Source organism: Fusarium pseudograminearum, chromosome 3, assembly GCF_000303195.2.
Source record: "Fusarium pseudograminearum CS3096 chromosome 3, whole genome shotgun sequence".
NCBI classification, from domain to species: Eukaryota; Fungi; Ascomycota; class Sordariomycetes; order Hypocreales; family Nectriaceae; genus Fusarium; species Fusarium pseudograminearum.
Window position 1 is genome coordinate 6200043 of NC_031953.1, and position 15826 is coordinate 6215868.

At 46.1% G+C, this 15826-nt stretch overlaps 7 protein-coding genes across 7 annotated transcripts, besides 2 other annotated features; 3 read left to right on the forward strand and 4 right to left on the reverse strand.

The window, feature by feature from the left end:
- Positions 1-1796: 1796 nt before the first annotated feature.
- On the forward strand, positions 1797-2169 carry FPSE_10961 (uncharacterized protein; the record flags this gene model as incomplete). Its single annotated transcript, XM_009264078.1, has 3 exons — positions 1797-1896; positions 1955-2034; positions 2083-2169. The coding sequence occupies 3 exons, from the start codon at positions 1797-1799 to the stop codon at positions 2167-2169; spliced, it is 267 nt and encodes an 88-aa protein (XP_009262353.1).
- An 83-nt stretch (positions 2170-2252) lies between these two features.
- Positions 2253-4538, reverse strand: FPSE_10962 (uncharacterized protein; the record flags this gene model as incomplete). Its single annotated transcript, XM_009264079.1, has 1 exon — positions 2253-4538. One exon carries the CDS (start codon positions 4536-4538, stop codon positions 2253-2255), a length of 2286 nt encoding a protein of 761 aa, XP_009262354.1.
- Positions 4539-5362: 824 nt separating this feature from the next.
- Positions 5363-6250, reverse strand: FPSE_10963 (uncharacterized protein; the record flags this gene model as incomplete). The annotated part of the gene is made up of 6 exons (XM_009264080.1): positions 5363-5466; positions 5520-5589; positions 5637-5684; positions 5722-5836; positions 5938-5982; positions 6048-6250. 6 exons carry the CDS (start codon positions 6248-6250, stop codon positions 5363-5365), a joined length of 585 nt encoding a protein of 194 aa, XP_009262355.1.
- Positions 6251-6949: 699 nt separating this feature from the next.
- On the forward strand, positions 6950-8645 carry FPSE_10964 (uncharacterized protein; the record flags this gene model as incomplete). Its single annotated transcript, XM_009264081.1, has 16 exons — positions 6950-6995; positions 7058-7075; positions 7148-7168; positions 7231-7250; positions 7304-7318; positions 7609-7647; positions 7701-7715; positions 7774-7845; positions 7899-7913; positions 7981-7995; positions 8060-8080; positions 8132-8152; positions 8223-8243; positions 8311-8331; positions 8460-8519; positions 8589-8645. 16 exons carry the CDS (start codon positions 6950-6952, stop codon positions 8643-8645), a joined length of 477 nt encoding a protein of 158 aa, XP_009262356.1.
- Positions 7800-7823: a microsatellite.
- Positions 8646-8737: 92 nt separating the features above from the next.
- Positions 8738-8773: a repeat region.
- A 128-nt stretch (positions 8774-8901) lies between these two features.
- On the reverse strand, positions 8902-10812 carry FPSE_10965 (uncharacterized protein; the record flags this gene model as incomplete). The annotated part of the gene is made up of 6 exons (XM_009264082.1): positions 8902-8921; positions 8982-8991; positions 9045-9064; positions 9128-9637; positions 9711-9995; positions 10698-10812. The coding sequence occupies 6 exons, from the start codon at positions 10810-10812 to the stop codon at positions 8902-8904; spliced, it is 960 nt and encodes a 319-aa protein (XP_009262357.1).
- A 565-nt stretch (positions 10813-11377) lies between these two features.
- On the forward strand, positions 11378-13063 carry FPSE_10966 (uncharacterized protein; the record flags this gene model as incomplete). Its single annotated transcript, XM_009264083.1, has 1 exon — positions 11378-13063. The coding sequence occupies one exon, from the start codon at positions 11378-11380 to the stop codon at positions 13061-13063; it is 1686 nt and encodes a 561-aa protein (XP_009262358.1).
- Positions 13064-13496: 433 nt separating this feature from the next.
- Positions 13497-15018, reverse strand: FPSE_10967 (uncharacterized protein; the record flags this gene model as incomplete). The annotated part of the gene is made up of 9 exons (XM_009264084.1): positions 13497-13989; positions 14036-14101; positions 14152-14206; positions 14260-14279; positions 14332-14369; positions 14416-14624; positions 14673-14720; positions 14771-14939; positions 14992-15018. 9 exons carry the CDS (start codon positions 15016-15018, stop codon positions 13497-13499), a joined length of 1125 nt encoding a protein of 374 aa, XP_009262359.1.
- Positions 15019-15826: the final 808 nt, after the last annotated feature.

Sequence of the window (15826 nt, forward strand, 5' to 3'; positions counted from 1 at the left end):
GTCTCCGTCTCCGTCTCCGTCTCCGTCTCCGTCTCCGTCCCCGTCCCCGTCCCCGTCCCCGTCCCTGTCCCTATTCTTATAGCCCTGCAGTATGATGATGATTAATAACCTCTACAGAGTCACCATTGCCTTCATCCTAGCGCTCGACAGACTCCGCTATCGTTGATGAAATCAAGCGCATCATCAAGACAAGCGAGATCACGAAGTACGTCAGCCTCATTGCGCCAAAACTTTCACTGAGTAGCCCTGACTGTATTCAAACAGAGAAGATGATTCAAAATGGCCGCAGAAAAATAAAGACGGACATCAGGAATTCCTCCGGAAACGTTGGCGAGACTTATCGCGGAGGTTGGAGGTCACAAAGTACGTGAGCCTTATTGCGCTAGGCTCGACAGACTCGCCTAGCTCTGTTATCGTTGATGAAATCAAGCGCATCATCAAGACAAGCTAGATCACGAAGTACGTCGGCCCTCTTGCGCCAGAACCTTCATTAAGCAGCTCTAACTATATCCAAACAGAGAAGATGATTCAAAATGGCTGCAGAAAAATAAAGACGGACGTCAGGAATTTGGTCGGAAATGTCACATGAGCAAATAGTGAAATGGTAGTTAGAAAGGGACTGATCGAGATCCACATAATTAATGGACATAACCGCGAAATGAGTCTGGCGAGAACCTGATCTGAAGCCTGCAATCTTCGGTCTCGACGACCAGTACATTAAGATGCCAGTCAATCATCATTGGACATCTGAAACATACCTTGCCACAGGCTCCGTTATTTTGGACTTCTTTGACCGTTTTAACAGATCGTACGACTCCCAGATGTTGTCAAGTCAAGATAGTCGCACAGCGTTTCAAACCTAAGGATAGTAGAAACGTTAACTTCTTAGCTTTAAGACATAACAATAAATAATCTGAGAACATACTCTAAATAGGATAAAATGACATCTCAATTTCGTCTATTATGCCTCGAGCGGTCAATGTTTCTGGCACTCCAAGGCACGCCTGAATCAACTCCCAGACAGGTGCAGTCCGACTGCGTCCACATGGAGGATATTGGGTCAGTACCTACACGTCAAGCTACAGGGCAATCATTGCACCGTATTCCAGGAAGTAGCGTGATTGCTGCGGTTGGCGTGGCTACCTGATGGCTACCTCAATAACATCGGAAGCACACTCACGGGCATGGACAGCTGCCCCAACACGACATCCACTTGGAAGACTATGCCTTCCTGCCCACAGAGCAATGTTGATGTGAGACAGGGAATGCGCTAATATTGGGCCACATGAAGCTAGCCATTACATTTTGGATATGGGAGACCTGATAAGATTTTTTCTTTCTTTTTCTAACCCCATCCACACCCTTCGACAAATCCTCTTTCTGGTTCTTAAGAACGAAGGGCACCATTATCGAGATGACAAAAGTATTTTCCATATCTACTCCCCGGCAGCACTTTCCAACTTCAAAATGACCGCAAGTACAGCCCATGTCCCCGGCTGGTAGTTTGGTTTGACTAACTTGAACAGAAACACGCCAGAAACGTAAATCACTTCCGTACTTGAGCCACGTCATCTCGACTTCGCCTTGGACCCTGTCGACGCTTCGACCCGCGCACCCACATTACATACAGTAACATACATTGAAGAAAGGCAACAGATATCAAACCTCGTCAGCCCTGGGCCGGTTCGGTCCTGTACCATGTAATTATAAACAAGACGTAGGACACGAACAATTGCTGACCGACACTTCATAGAATCGAAATAGCCAGATAAGCTAGCTCACTTCCCAACCATTTCATGACAAATCTCGAGGATATCAATTCTTGTTTAGCGACAAAGCTTCCATACCCTTTCAGGGTAGCAACAGCAACAGCAGGAGGCCGCTCCGGCGGACAAGGTAAGAAAACTCACATCTAACTAGACTATTACTTCATGGATCGCTAACATTAGAATAGCCACATCGTCCTCTCATCCAGCATATCAAAGAAGATATCAAGGGAAGCCATCTACTCCACAGGGGCAAACCTTTATTGACGTAAGTCCATTTCCTATAGGCTACTATCAAATTACTAACGTTATATAGAACGATTTAACCAAACGGCGGGCCGTCAAGACTAAGGGTGAGGACAACCTGGGGCCTGATAATTCGACAAACATTATGTTGGCATAAGGCTTAGGATATAGAACTATATAGTCTAAGGCCCTTGTCTAAGTAGCATAAGAATAACGCGTTCCCGTTTGTCATTCCAGTTCCTAAAAACCTTGCCATGTGACCATGACCGCCATCACCATCAAGGTCAGCGTGATCAAACCTGGCAAACCTGGCGTAGGAGCAGCGTCATTCTTCCCCGGGACGTTGGGAGTCTTCTCATTTTTCTTGATCGCGGAGAACATGGCAGATCCGTTCAAAGTTAAACGACTCACTTCTCCTTTGACCTCATCTAATGGCGCAACAAAAGCCATCTGACTCCAGCTGAACTGTGTGTTCCGCCCTCCATAGACAAAAACTTCGAATCTCCCTATCACCTTTGAGCCAATCAACACCACCGTACCGTGGAGGACATCTGCCACCAGGGTGATCTCAGCAGGTACCGATATCGTGACAGGCTTATGTGTGGAGGAGGAGGCGTTGACCCAGATGCGACCAGGATGACCAGTGTCTAATTCCAAAGCGTCGTCCTCACTGACTTGACGAAGAGGGTACTCCCACCCATCAGCCTCGAATACGAGATTGCTACTTTTGTCTAGAGATAAGGAGTTGTCGGGTCCTGATAAAGTGAAGGGTCCACTGACGGATAGCGTCAATGTGTAATTCATGCCTTTGCTTCCTTTGCCTAGATTTATCCTCTCGCCGTCGCCGCTCGATCGTGACCATGATAGCAAAGTGTCATTTGTATCGGTATCAGAAATTGACAATTGCCGATCGAGATTCTGGTCTGGAGCCTTGGAGGAATAAAAGTCGATGCTTGTATCCGTTGTCTCGTTAAATAGCTGTGGTCCACGGCTTCCGCTCCACGCGCGAGCTCCCACCAACGCGATACCGCGACGCATAGAGTAGTACGCTTCCAACTGCGTCGAAGCATCGGGCCCATTATCGTTCCATGCCGCCAAGGTAGCACCCCGAAATCGTGACTCGTCATCTTCAAGTTGCATACTGGTATTGAAAGGGTTAAAGTCAGCAGGTGTCCATTGCCAGCCACCTTTGTCTGCAAAGTTAAATACGCGGTTCTCGTTGAAGAACTGCGGGTATCTAGCTGGCAAAATCGGCATGTGGTCGTTCTTCAGGCTCGTGTAGGCCCACCAGTCCTCTGAGTTGATAACGTCGTAGCCATCCTTGACAAGTTGTACAGGGTCGGATTGGCCGTACTGCCAATGTTGAATGACGACGTCCCTGTCAATGGTCTGGTTTTTCTTGGATGGTTCGTGCGTACCCCAAATACGGCTTCGCTTGTCGGACGTGGAATTGATGAATCGGCTCATCTTGTTCACAAAAGTGATGTAATCATCTGCAAGTTCAGCATCATACTCGTCTGCACCGATGTGGACCTCTTTTGTCTTGAACCATGGAAGGAATTCTTTCCAGATTTTCTGCACTTTCAGCAAAGTTTCGGGATGGGTAAGGTTCAGCAGATCCTTCTTGGGAAGGGCAAGCTCTGGCTTCCACTTGGTGAGATACAGAGAATGGCCTGGAGCTTCGATTTCTGGAATGACGGTGACACCACGAGAGGCGCAGTGTTGCTGCAAATCGTCAAAGTCGTCTCTGGATAGAGTCTCGTTCTCCCGGCCATGGAGAATTCCTCGTAGATCTTCGTCCTCCGGTAATAGCGAAAAATGCGAGTAGACATCCTGCCAGGTCTCGTTCTTTCCGCGGTTCAGTGGGTAATTGTCGCTGAGGTGGTAGTGGAACTCGTTCATCTTGAAGAAAGACGCGTAGCTGCACAACTCCTTGAGGAAGTCCTTGGAGTACCATTTTCGTCCCGCATCGAGCATGTACCCTCTTGTGGAGTAGGCTGGTGCATCTCTCACGTATGTAGTCGTCAGAGTGCCGTTGTAGGCTTGAGAAAGAAGCTGGAGAAGAGTTCTGGTTCCCCACCACAAGCCGCGAGCACCATTCCCACCGATGGTAATGCGTGCCGAGTTGATTGATATTTCGTAGCCCTCAGAATTCGCCTTCCCGTTCTCGTAAGTCAGATCGGAAGATTCTCCGGTATACGCGCCGAGGTAGATACCACTGGCATTGCTGGCGATCTTATCGGCTTGCTTCAGCGTCCAGTTGAGACCTGTGATCTGGTCGAGGTCATCTCGAAAAGTGGTCGCAAAATCAAGCGCGGTGGGTGGAATCAGAGTGAGGCCATCCTTGTCGGATACAGAAGCGAAATCATTGTCGAGGTAAATTATCTTGTCGCTTTGGTCAAGTAACCAGATGTCTTGGGTAAAAGTATCGGCTTTCTCGAGGAGGGGAGGGATGAGGTCATGGGCCAGTGTCAGAACGGGGACCCCCAGTAAGGTTGCTATCAGGCGATATCGTTGGATTAACATGACGACTCTTTCGCGATGTTTATGGAAGCGCCACAAAACAATGTTTTGAGATATGACACATTTTTGTTCCTTTAGGTACTTATTTTCTCTCAAGTTATTCGTATATCGCTTTGTCGATCTTGGTCCACAAACAGCTCCGCAGCCAAGTGCGGGGGGCGTTGCAATTGTAACATTGAATGAACAAACAAATGTAACTGTAACCATAACTCTAATGACCTGCCAAATGCATCAAAGTGCAATTGCTGGTGTTGAAAGCGCCCTGATCCAGAAAATTCGATCTCGTAAACGTGTGCGTTGTGGTGGTTAGCAAATAAGCTTATGCCATTCAGACCACACTTTTCAGATGGCTTATTTTTGTACCCTAAGACATAGGAAGTCAGCTTTTCTATAACCTCCAGTCCCCGGTTTTCTTTAATCGATATGTCTTGGACACAGTCAAAGGTATTTTACATATAAATGTCCCATTTAGAATTAGCCTCTACTGCAGGCTGTTTGGAACGCGTATATTCAGGTTTCTCATACTCCGAGCATTCCAGACCATTAACATTCATGTTTCATATCTCCGTAACGAAGCATCCGCCATGTATTAGACGCGCATACGAATATAACCAAAGCTTCAACAGATCCCCCACACGCCTCAGGGTATTAGGAAGACTGGAAACATAAGAAACAAAATTAGTACTTAGGCCAGCTTATGTGACTTGAACAGGGGCCTTAGGATGTTTATTTATCTACCCTTTGACTCGGTACTTGTACAATCGCAATTACATGATGATTATAAGATGTTTCGACCTTGCTTCCTTCTTATCCACCTTCTTCTCATCCTACTCGTCGTCGATCTTGCTAAGTCTCGTTCTTTCCACGATACAATGGACAGTTGTCACCGACTGGGGGCCATTGGCCGCTGCTGGACAGCGACAGTCCATTCCTGTAGCCTAATCAGCACTCGTTCCTATTATAAAAAGAGACAAAGTGACTCACGGCAAGGGTCTCCGTTACACAAAATAATACAGAGTGTTATAGTTCGTACACAAATGTGGTTATTCCAGTACTATTACATCATTAGCAGAGATAATAAAGCGGAGAATTAGGGTATACCTTGACTTTTGACTTGGCTTCCAATTTTGAGAAACATATGTCAGTGTCCTGGTTAAATATATTTGTGGTAGGCATATCAACTTACTGCAAAAGTTCCCTTGTGAGGAAAGGTATGACCAAGCAGAAGCAGATCATCTCTTGTTATCTCGATAGCGGGGCCGTCGTTTCTGGGGTTTTTCGTCCGGTGGTCTCCGCGATAACTGCAGAAGTATTAAGGCGATTTTGGCGTTGTGGGCTCTTTAACGCGATGGTTAGCATCCAGCCCAGCAGAGGCCAAGATAGGGAGATAAATATGACTTACCGAAATGGTTGATAGGATTGAAGAAAGGAAAACGGGATTGGCCCCCTGTGTCCAAGGTAATAGCAGTGAGGCAGCATTGGCCTTCCGTTTTGCACTGATATCTGCCTTACATTAAGATCGATATCTCTCTATCAGTACGTTCTAATGACAGGAGGAAATGTTCGTGTTGTGATATGTTGGATGTGGGTGTCGCTCTAATGTGACGTGTGAATGGAGGAAGTCGGTATGCTGAGAGGATCGGACTGCAATAAAGTGGGGGCCTAAGCTGGCTACTGCCATGGAAGACAGCATCATGATGGTCTCCAAATGTCATTTTTTTCACAGGTACATTGGTGTTGTGACATGTACTAAGGTACTTCAAGAAAATTTCCCACGAACATGTCAATCCCAGTAGAGCTACACATGGTTCATAAGATTAGTACATCAGCTTATGCAAGTTAGACCAGGCCTCTAGGTTGTTTATTTCTGTACTTAGTCTAGTTGTGAAATTATCGCCACGGGGCAAGATCAAAATGTCGTTGGAAATAAAACATTTGCGATAGGCAACTTAAACCGTTGATGAATCTGACGGGTTCCGAATCTAATATGGATATTGGCTAGATAGCCTGATACATACCACACCTTTTACAACACATCGACAACCAAAACAGCTTTCGATGTCCAATAGCATGTACCAGATGAATTCTAATTGTCTCTCATTGTGATTTGTTCCATTCTTCCATCTGTATTACTTGGGCGTCAAACGTGCTTGCTGCCACAACACACTAGCCACTTTTAGAGTTACCGATCCTTCCTTGTTGCAGAACGTTCCTGACCAATTGGGGAGATGGCGATCTCTTTGTAAGGCAGGCGCCAGTGTAAAAAGGAAGTTGCCAATGTTGGCTTTTTGCCATTATATCTTGGGCATGGGGGATCCGATTCAATTTTCCCTTCTTCAATTCCATCAACTCACATCGGTAAGTCATCACATTCTACACTACCTATGCGGTATGGCTATGTCAACTTCTGAATAATGCTGACCGTTTGTCTTCATGTTTTTAGCTGTCTCGCACTTTCTGGTAAGCCATGTTTATCTCCCTGTCTCTGCTATGCAATGTGAATGCTAAACATCTCGTTCAAGAGCCCACCATTTCCCAACGTACGTATGAGTTCGCTGTTTGAACATCTTGGTGTGAGCTTTACTGATGATACTGTCTTTCTCGTTCTATAGCGACAACTTTTTTTCCCGAACGTAAGTTCCCTTTACTCTTTCACCTTTGCTTGTCTCTGATACTGACTACCATGGTTCTATAGACATCAAATTCAACATGGGCGTAAGTACAGTCCCTGTCCCTAGCCTGAAGTTTAGTTTGCCTAACTTGAGCAGAAGCACACCAACAACGTGAGTATTTTCTGTACTCAAGCCACGCCATTGCGACCTCTCCAAGCACCCTGCCAACGTTTCGACCCATACACCCGTCACGATACGATACCTTTCTTCCAATCAACCGAATTCTCCGACAGATACTACCAACACATCGAGACTTTCATGTGACGCTACCACCGCAACACTACACTACCTATTCCGAACATCCTGGCTATCCTTCCCTCTTGACACAAACCTTTCAACGAAGATTTACATCACAATTTGCTACCCTTTTCCCCTGTTACATACACTGACATACATTGAAGAAGAATAAGAAGCCCCGGGCCGTTTCGGCCCCGTACTCTGTAAGTAGAAACAAGAAGCAGGACATGAACAATTGCTGGCTAACACTTTATAGAACCGCGGCAACCAAGTAAGCTCACTTCCCAACCATCTCATGATAAATCTCCAGGATACTAATTCCTATTTAGCGCCAAGTTTCTGGTGCCCCTTCGGGGCAGCTGCAGCAGCAGCAGCAGCAAGAAGCCGCTCCGGCGGCCAATGTAAGAAAACTTCTATCTATCTAGTACTTCATGGGTTACTAACATTAGAATAGCCTCCTCGCCCTCTGGTATGTTATCCTCGCCAGCATCCAGGCTTGAATGACAAACATAGTGACCTTGTCTTTCTTGTTACAGAAGGGCACTCTTGCTGTAAGTTGGCAAGCCTACCACCAATATATTTTACCAAGACACTAACATATGTTTCTCAATGTAGGAAGCTGAGGCCAATGTCGCTGTACGTATACCCTAATGCTCTACTTCACTATCTATGCTAACAATATAATAGCATTGGAACTCAAAGGTCCTCGTATGAACTATGCCACTCTGTTTTATTCTCTGGGTTATGATGGCTGACAATAGGGCTTTTCCTTCAACAGCATCTCATGGACAAGAAGACTGTGAGTAATTCTGCCCTGGTATCTTGATTCAATCTTCAGAGACACTGATTCGTTATTCGTATCGCAGGCTCTTGAGCAGGAGATTGAGGTAAGCTATCTACCCTATGTCCATACTGTAGTTCTGACTAACGATATTTGCAGAAGGGCATGTCTCGAGTGGCGGCAAGAACAACCTTGTATCTTTCATGCTGAGAACATATGCTGATCAAATTACAGGAGTGGACCGCTGCTGTCCAACAGCGGTCGGTGGCCCCAAGTGGCCAATCCATCATTGATGTAAGTCTATTTCCAATACCTACCTACCCTATACTAAGTGTTATCTAAATACTAATACATGATCTGTAGGCCGAGATCAAGAAGCGCCTGGCCAAGGCCAAGGAGGATGAGAAGGACAAGGAGTAATTTGTTTTCGTTTTTTTTTTTTCGGTTTTTTCTCGGGCTTTCTTCGGCCTTTCCTCGGGTGATGGTCGGCCGCTCCTCGGCCGTTTGCTGAGTTTGTTTTCTTTTTTTCTTTCTTTTTTTTTCTTTTTAAACTTCTGGTCAGTATTCTCAAAACCAGTCATGATTGACGAATGCTGACATTTTCGAACAGTAACAAATACAAATTCTTACCATTCTGTTTGTTTCATAGAAAGAGGGCGCTTTATCATGTACCTATCTAACCAGTTTTGACCTTCTCTATTATATGAAGTTCAAATAGCATTCTGCCAGTACCTTAGCAGTGTCACCAATTCTTACCACAAACCTCCTGTAAAATGTTAGACCAAAATCAACCAAATAATAGCAAATAGAATGGCTTACCTTGCGTTTCAGCTTAAAGTCTGTATAAAAAGAATTCCATATTATCCTCCCTGTGCAGTCTTCCATGCCATTTATTGATTTACACGGGGGTTGTATCTCAAGACGAAGATCATCGGGCGTGGGTATCCATGGCTTTGGGATCGGCCAGTCGGAGAAATGAATAAGCTTAGCCTCATTGCAAGCAGCGACGGGGTCCCAAGTTTCAGCATCAGAACCGAGATATTTCGTATGATTCTCCTCCCGGTATTCGCCAGTGATCATATCGTAAGGACGGTGTGGGAGAACGAGTGCACTATGACCGTAGAGATCATTGACAATCTCCATATCATAATCGTTTTTGGATGCTGAATCTATTCTGGCCTGGATGCGAGAGAACTCTGTCTTGGAAGGTTGTATGAGAATGACCTGTGAGGAGAGCATGTCTGCATCTGGGAGCATCCAGTATGCGCGAGGCATCGCTACTGGAGCTGGCGGTAAAAGGAATAGTTCGTCCATATTTTGAAGGATCATTGCGTCTGAGTCGATGGACAGGACGCGACTGTATTGTGTCTGATTGAAAGCAAGAAGCTTGGTGAATGAATCAGCCCATGTAGCTGTATCCATACCCTGGTCAGCCTTGTTGTGCAATAATATCTGTTCCGAGATGAGTTGCGGAAACTTGCTTACCGTCTGCATTGTCCTTGTGCTGAACCGTGATGGGAACGAGCTTGACGTTGTATTCATCCCTGGCTTTAACAAGTAATTCAATATCACGAGACGTATCATTCTCCGACAGGAACATCTTGGAGGGGTACATCATGACACGATCTGCTTGGCTAGAAAGTCGGTCCAGCGCCTCGAAGAACATGACCGAGTTGCAAAGATACTCGCTATTAGTGACATACTGGGTGTATGCAAACCGTGACCAATCAACTGCGATTGATGTGTCAGAGTCCGAAGCTCTTAATGACTCTGTAGGAATAAAGTCATGGCTATGAAGAAGGTAAAAGACGACAATGGTAAAAGCCAGGGCTGCTGTCCAACGATATCGTCTTGGTGCAAGGGTACTTGGAAGAAATGGAGACGTTTGTTCTGGTAGCATATCTTTTGTCCGGCCTGTACAGCGCGTCATTGGAGTGAAAAGCCACTGTCGTAGTAGCATTTGGTGAAAGTCTGACTAATAAAAAGTCAAGTTTGTAAATAGACGAAGGATAAAGTTAAGAAAATCGATGTAATATCATGCGAGAAAGAAACAGGAACCAGCCTTAACGATTGAACTTTCTAGACATGACAGAACATGGAAGAGAGGGACTAACTAAAACCTGGCTTCAAAAAAACATGCAGCCAGCCTTTGTCCTGATAACTGCGGCGTGGCGGCCTTGGCTGTCAAAGATCCTGACAAGAATACCACCTGTTGGTCGTGCAAATGGAGCCGCCCAGCGAAAACATAATATTATTTTAGCAAACATATGCGTGTTGGTCACACTTGCAATGTGAAACCTTGCTTCTTGGTTAGCCGATCTGCACAGTGACAGGGGTTGTTGACAGGCTTGGGCGGCTGTGGAAGACATTACGCGATTGTCCGCCAATCGGCCCATGCAATTATTTTTGTCTTTTCTTCTCTTCAAAAATAGAGTATTATGGGCTGACTCTCTGACAGACAAATCATCTCACTTGCATGACTCTCTGTGTTGCCAGCCGCGAGTGACACACAGGTTGTCCGCAACCGCGTTTGCTCCTTGATATTGCAATACCACTGGATATCATCAACTATTGACTGTGTAGCCATTTTGCAAACTTTCTCTCTCTCTTATTAGTGCGGGAACACGTAGACAATGTCATCATTCGTGACTGCTCAAGATATGTACCCGGGTTGGAGGAAAACAACAGGTCATATCTCCTCAAAACTCTACGATGACCGCCAAGATGCAGTCTGAATTTCAGAACAGGAATCCTTCCAGTTTTACAAATTATACCGCTGTGATCTATTGGCAGACCTTCATCTAGCGTCTTGAAACCCATGTACCAACACCTCTATCCGATGCATGTTGGTTGTTCTTGACACACGACAACTGGGCCAAGCTGAACCACCCATGTCGACTGTTGGTTGAATCTTGCCCAAGCGAGATTCTTGTGGACTCTGACAAGAGCCTGGTTTTCGTTGTTCGTTCGGTTCCTTCGTGCTGCCCCAGCCGCTTTGCCTATGTGTGCTTTCCCTCGTTTTTCGCCGATGGATGGATGCTTTTACTCCATCCAAGTAATTCAATCGTTTACAATCAGACTCTGTTGCCTCTTTGGAGGTTCTTTATGTTAATCTCTTTATTGTTCCTGTCGTACCGTCCTCCGCCCCGATCATGCTGGCCACTTTTGCCGTTTTTACACTGACACTGGCGCGGATCGCCCCCATCTCGGCCGAGCGGACACCCAGAGAAGTCCCATGGTCAGACAAGACATATGGCCCAGACGGACCATGGCGAGCTATACATGCCAAAATCGGCGAACACAAGCAAGACGTCGACCTCTTTCCTGGAAGTGACTGGGAGACATGGCTGATCGAAGAAGCATACTGCGAAAAGGGCACTTGCTCTGCTTCAAGAGCTGGCACCTACGACACGTCCGCCGCTACGACAGGAGGGATCCAGTGGAAAGCAGCCCTCGAGAACTATATGCGCGGAGTGAACTTGCAAGGCGAAGGCGGGACAGCATACCAGGACGGTATTGAGTTGGATGGGGTTACGGTGAAGAATGCAAGTCTTGCTGTCCTGGGAACATCAACACCACAGAAGATCAAGTACCCTGGTGGTAAGACTGCTGGATTCACGGCTGGTTGTCTAAGTCTGGGAGGGAGAAGAGAAACGAACCAAAGCTTCTTCGTTGGCGACAACGTCCCTACCATCAATGCAAGTCTTCCATCGGGATGGCTATGGGACAACGGATATACCGAGTCTTACTCGTTCGGCATGCATATTGGATCAGCTCAGCCAGCGACTAGGGTTCCCGGTTCACTTTGGTTCGGAGGCTATGATCAGAACCGTGTTGTTGGGGAGATTCTAAGCATGAATGGCGGTCCAAGAGATGGGATCACACTTCGGGATATCAGTATTGACGTGGTTGGAAGCAAGTCGCCATTTGAGTTCCGATCCAAAGGCGGTTTACTGTCCGAAGGTAACTCCTCTATTGGGCCCTCCTTCAAGGTATTAGTTGACGGCTGTTCGCCATACTTGACACTTCCCAAGTCGACGTGCAATAACATCGCCTCCCATCTCCCTGTCAAGTTCAGAAAGGACCTCGGCTTGTACCTTTGGGACACTGAATCGGACAAGTACAAAGAGATCATCTCTTCTGCTTCGACACTTACCTTTGAGTTCATCTCGACATCTAATACCAATCCGGTCAAAATCCGCGTCCCGTTCATGCACCTCAACCTTACTCTCGAAGCACCTCTCGTCGACGAACCGATACCGTACTTCCCATGCCACGTTAACGGCGGCGACCGATGGGTTCTGGGACGTGCGTTTCTCCAAGACGCTTTCATCGGGGCCAACATGCGACGCGGTGTAGACACTTGGTGGTTAGCCCAAGCACCAGGTCCCAATATTCAGGCGACTGCGAACCCTGTCACGATTGGGGAGATGGACGATACTGTCAAGAAGGGCGGAAATGACTGGAACCAATCATGGACAGGATTCTGGAACGACGAAGACGCACCGTCGAGTATTCCAAGTTCTAAAGCAGACGCGAAAGACGATGATGAACCAAAGGAGGATGAGGAAGAGGTTGGGATGTCGGTTGCCGCCAAGGCTGGTATCGGCGCTGGAATCGCTGCTGCTGTAATTGCCATTGGAGTCGGAGCCTTCTTCTTCTGGCGTCGACGTCGAAGTCAGACTAAACCAGCTCCTGAGACAGCATACGGACAGAACGCCATGCAACAACATTACATCGACACAAAGCCCCAAGAGCTATCCCAGAGGTCACCTCAAGAGTTATCTGGTAACGAGGTATTTATGCAAAGGTCTTATCAGCGGTTTGAGTTGCCTTGATGAATGATGGATGCATTCAATGAGGGAGAGGCTGTTTTCTTTTCTTGACAATCTCATGTAACATTATGATCATGACTTCTCTTTCTTAACTAGCGAAACATTATATCACTATTCTAGATAATATCACGATAACATCTTTGGAACTGCACACCAATCTCAGCCTGTCCTGAAACGAGTAGAGAAACACTATCTATATGCCCATTACAATGTCCGCCTCAAACTTTAAATCTTCAACTTTCACCTTAATCCCATAGTAACAATTGTATTGTTTACAGCAGTCCTGGACTCTTGAGTATCAGCAACACCTGGCACATTCAAGTCATGCATTGCCATCTAACATTACTCTAGTTATAGGTCTTAAACCCTCTATATGCAAACCTTGACCTAAGCCCTGTTGATTTATCATTCTCGTTCATACCATTGTACCTTATCATCATACTGGCGACTGCGCATAAATCGACGTGTTCGATCTCGCATGGCGATGTCCCTGCCATCCATCATAATGTTCGTGCTGGACATGATACGACCTCTCAACAATAATATCAGCCAGCTTATTCGCCTTTGGGTTCAACGACTCCTCGCTCTTTTCATGACTGTGCTTCCATCCACCACTTCCATCGAAAAGTTTCTTCACTCCATATGGAGTCGAGATGTTTTGTTTGGTAAGTCTGTTGCGCACGCTTCCTGAAGACTCTTGATATGATGGGCAAATCTCGCTTGGTGTCTTTCCTTTCCAGAATGAGCGTGAGAAGAGCGATCGGAGGACCGGAATGTTGACTGTCGCGATACCGACGATCGTTTCGCGGATACCCCAAGCGTTGATGGTGAGTGCTGAGGGGTTGGCTGAGAGGGTGAGAACGACGCGGACCAAAGCGGCTGCCATGACGAATACTCCTGAAGAAAGAAGAAGTCCGATGATGAATTTTCTATTCTTTGTTAATCAAGTTGGGGACTAGTGGTGTAGGAGCTTACTTGTGGCAAGGAATTTGGAGTTTCCAAAGAAGAGGCAGCGGGATGCAGAGAATGAGACCGTCGGTTCTATAATAGTCAGTAACTAAGTCATATCTACATAATATGTTACAGCTTACATAACATTGAGTACAGTAGTAACCAGAAAGTTTTGAATCTTGAAACTGCATCGTGCTAGAAAGACATGTTAGTTCAGTTCGTCCAACTTTGATATCATCAACACGAACCTGGAGGATCAGGCATAACTCTGCAATCATTGTCAGTAGATATCAAGTAAAAGAGCCAATAGGAATACTTACTGCCAGTTTGCATTGTAAGGAAGGCATCCGATCGAGATCTAACTGGTCAGTCAAACTTCAGATGTATCAGAAAAGAAATCATACCGTAAGAACAACAGCAGCATAGGTTATGCCGCACAGAATCGATACTACTTGGACAAACGATTTGTGCCACGTTCCAATCGTCATGCGCGCAAAGAAGCAGAGCATGGTACCCTTGAGACTCCAGATGAGTGCTGTGTAGGAGTACCAAGCGACAAGCTGAAACTTTGAGCCCAGCTCATATTCGCGAATTTCGGAATCGGTCAGCTCTTCTGGAGTGTTAGTTTGTGTTTTTTGTTCTCATATTAGAAGGGACGTACTATGATCCCGTGACGCGACTCCAGCTTCGATATTGGTGCCAAGATAATCTACACATTTATTAGCCAGTGAGGGGGTAAAGGAGAGACGAGGAACTCACATATTAAGTGCACGGTGACTGCATCTGTAGTATAGAAGAGCAAAACAAGAAAAGAAAAAGCATCATCGCCTTGGAGGCCCCGCCACCCAACAGTTCTCAATCGCACAGTGAAGCGTGCAAGCAGAATGATGAGGCCAAGAGCATAGAGACCCCACGATTCATAAAGGAACTAAAAGCCTTGTCAGCCGCTTTCCCTACAGTATGATGTGTCTTTGACTTACAGCAGGTTTGTCTTCAATTTGAGGCATTGTTCCAGACAATGAGACGCCCAACAAACAAAAGAAAAAAAAAGGAAAGTTAATGAAAGTATGTAAACACAGCCTCAGCCCGTCTTTCACTCTGACGCGCAGAGGAGGACATCAGCCTACTTATTACATGGTTGATGGAATCATCTGTTTACAAGAAACGTCAAAGCCCCAGGAGGTCCGCATTACGTGAAACTATCAAACTCCAAATAAAGACGAACCTCATGTCCGCTCGAACTAACTAGGAGAGCCTCGATTCCCAACAAGGGTTAATATGTTGGAGGCTAACCGGATGTATATAGGGCTGATCTCAAATCGAGCTGCTAGGTTGGTTTCACCAGGGCTAATGTGATGCTGCAAGTGGGCAGACGGTGAGCCGTGTGGTGAGCTAGACATTTCTTTTTTGAGGGCCGTCGTTTTTCTCAGCTTGAGCACGAGATGAAACGTTGAAACGATAGACACCCATGTCGTTTTGCCATACCCTGGTCGGTTGCGGCTTTGGCCGAGTCATATTATTCCGCCTCAACTGAAGCTATGATCTACACTGGGGTAATTAGTTATCATTTTGTTTACAGATTGTCAATGCGATTAATTGAGATCTATCAACACTCTGGACTACGAGAGCTCTTGTTACTGCTGTCTCTTAAAACATAGAAATCTACCATCTGAACTAAACGCGCGCAGCTGAACCTCTCTAACCCAAACTTACCACTAGCAGCGTCATCCCCGTTCATAGACCAGTCAGCAGAAAGTTGAATAGATTACTTTACGTTTCATGTTAATTTGGTATTCCTACAGCACAATACTGGCG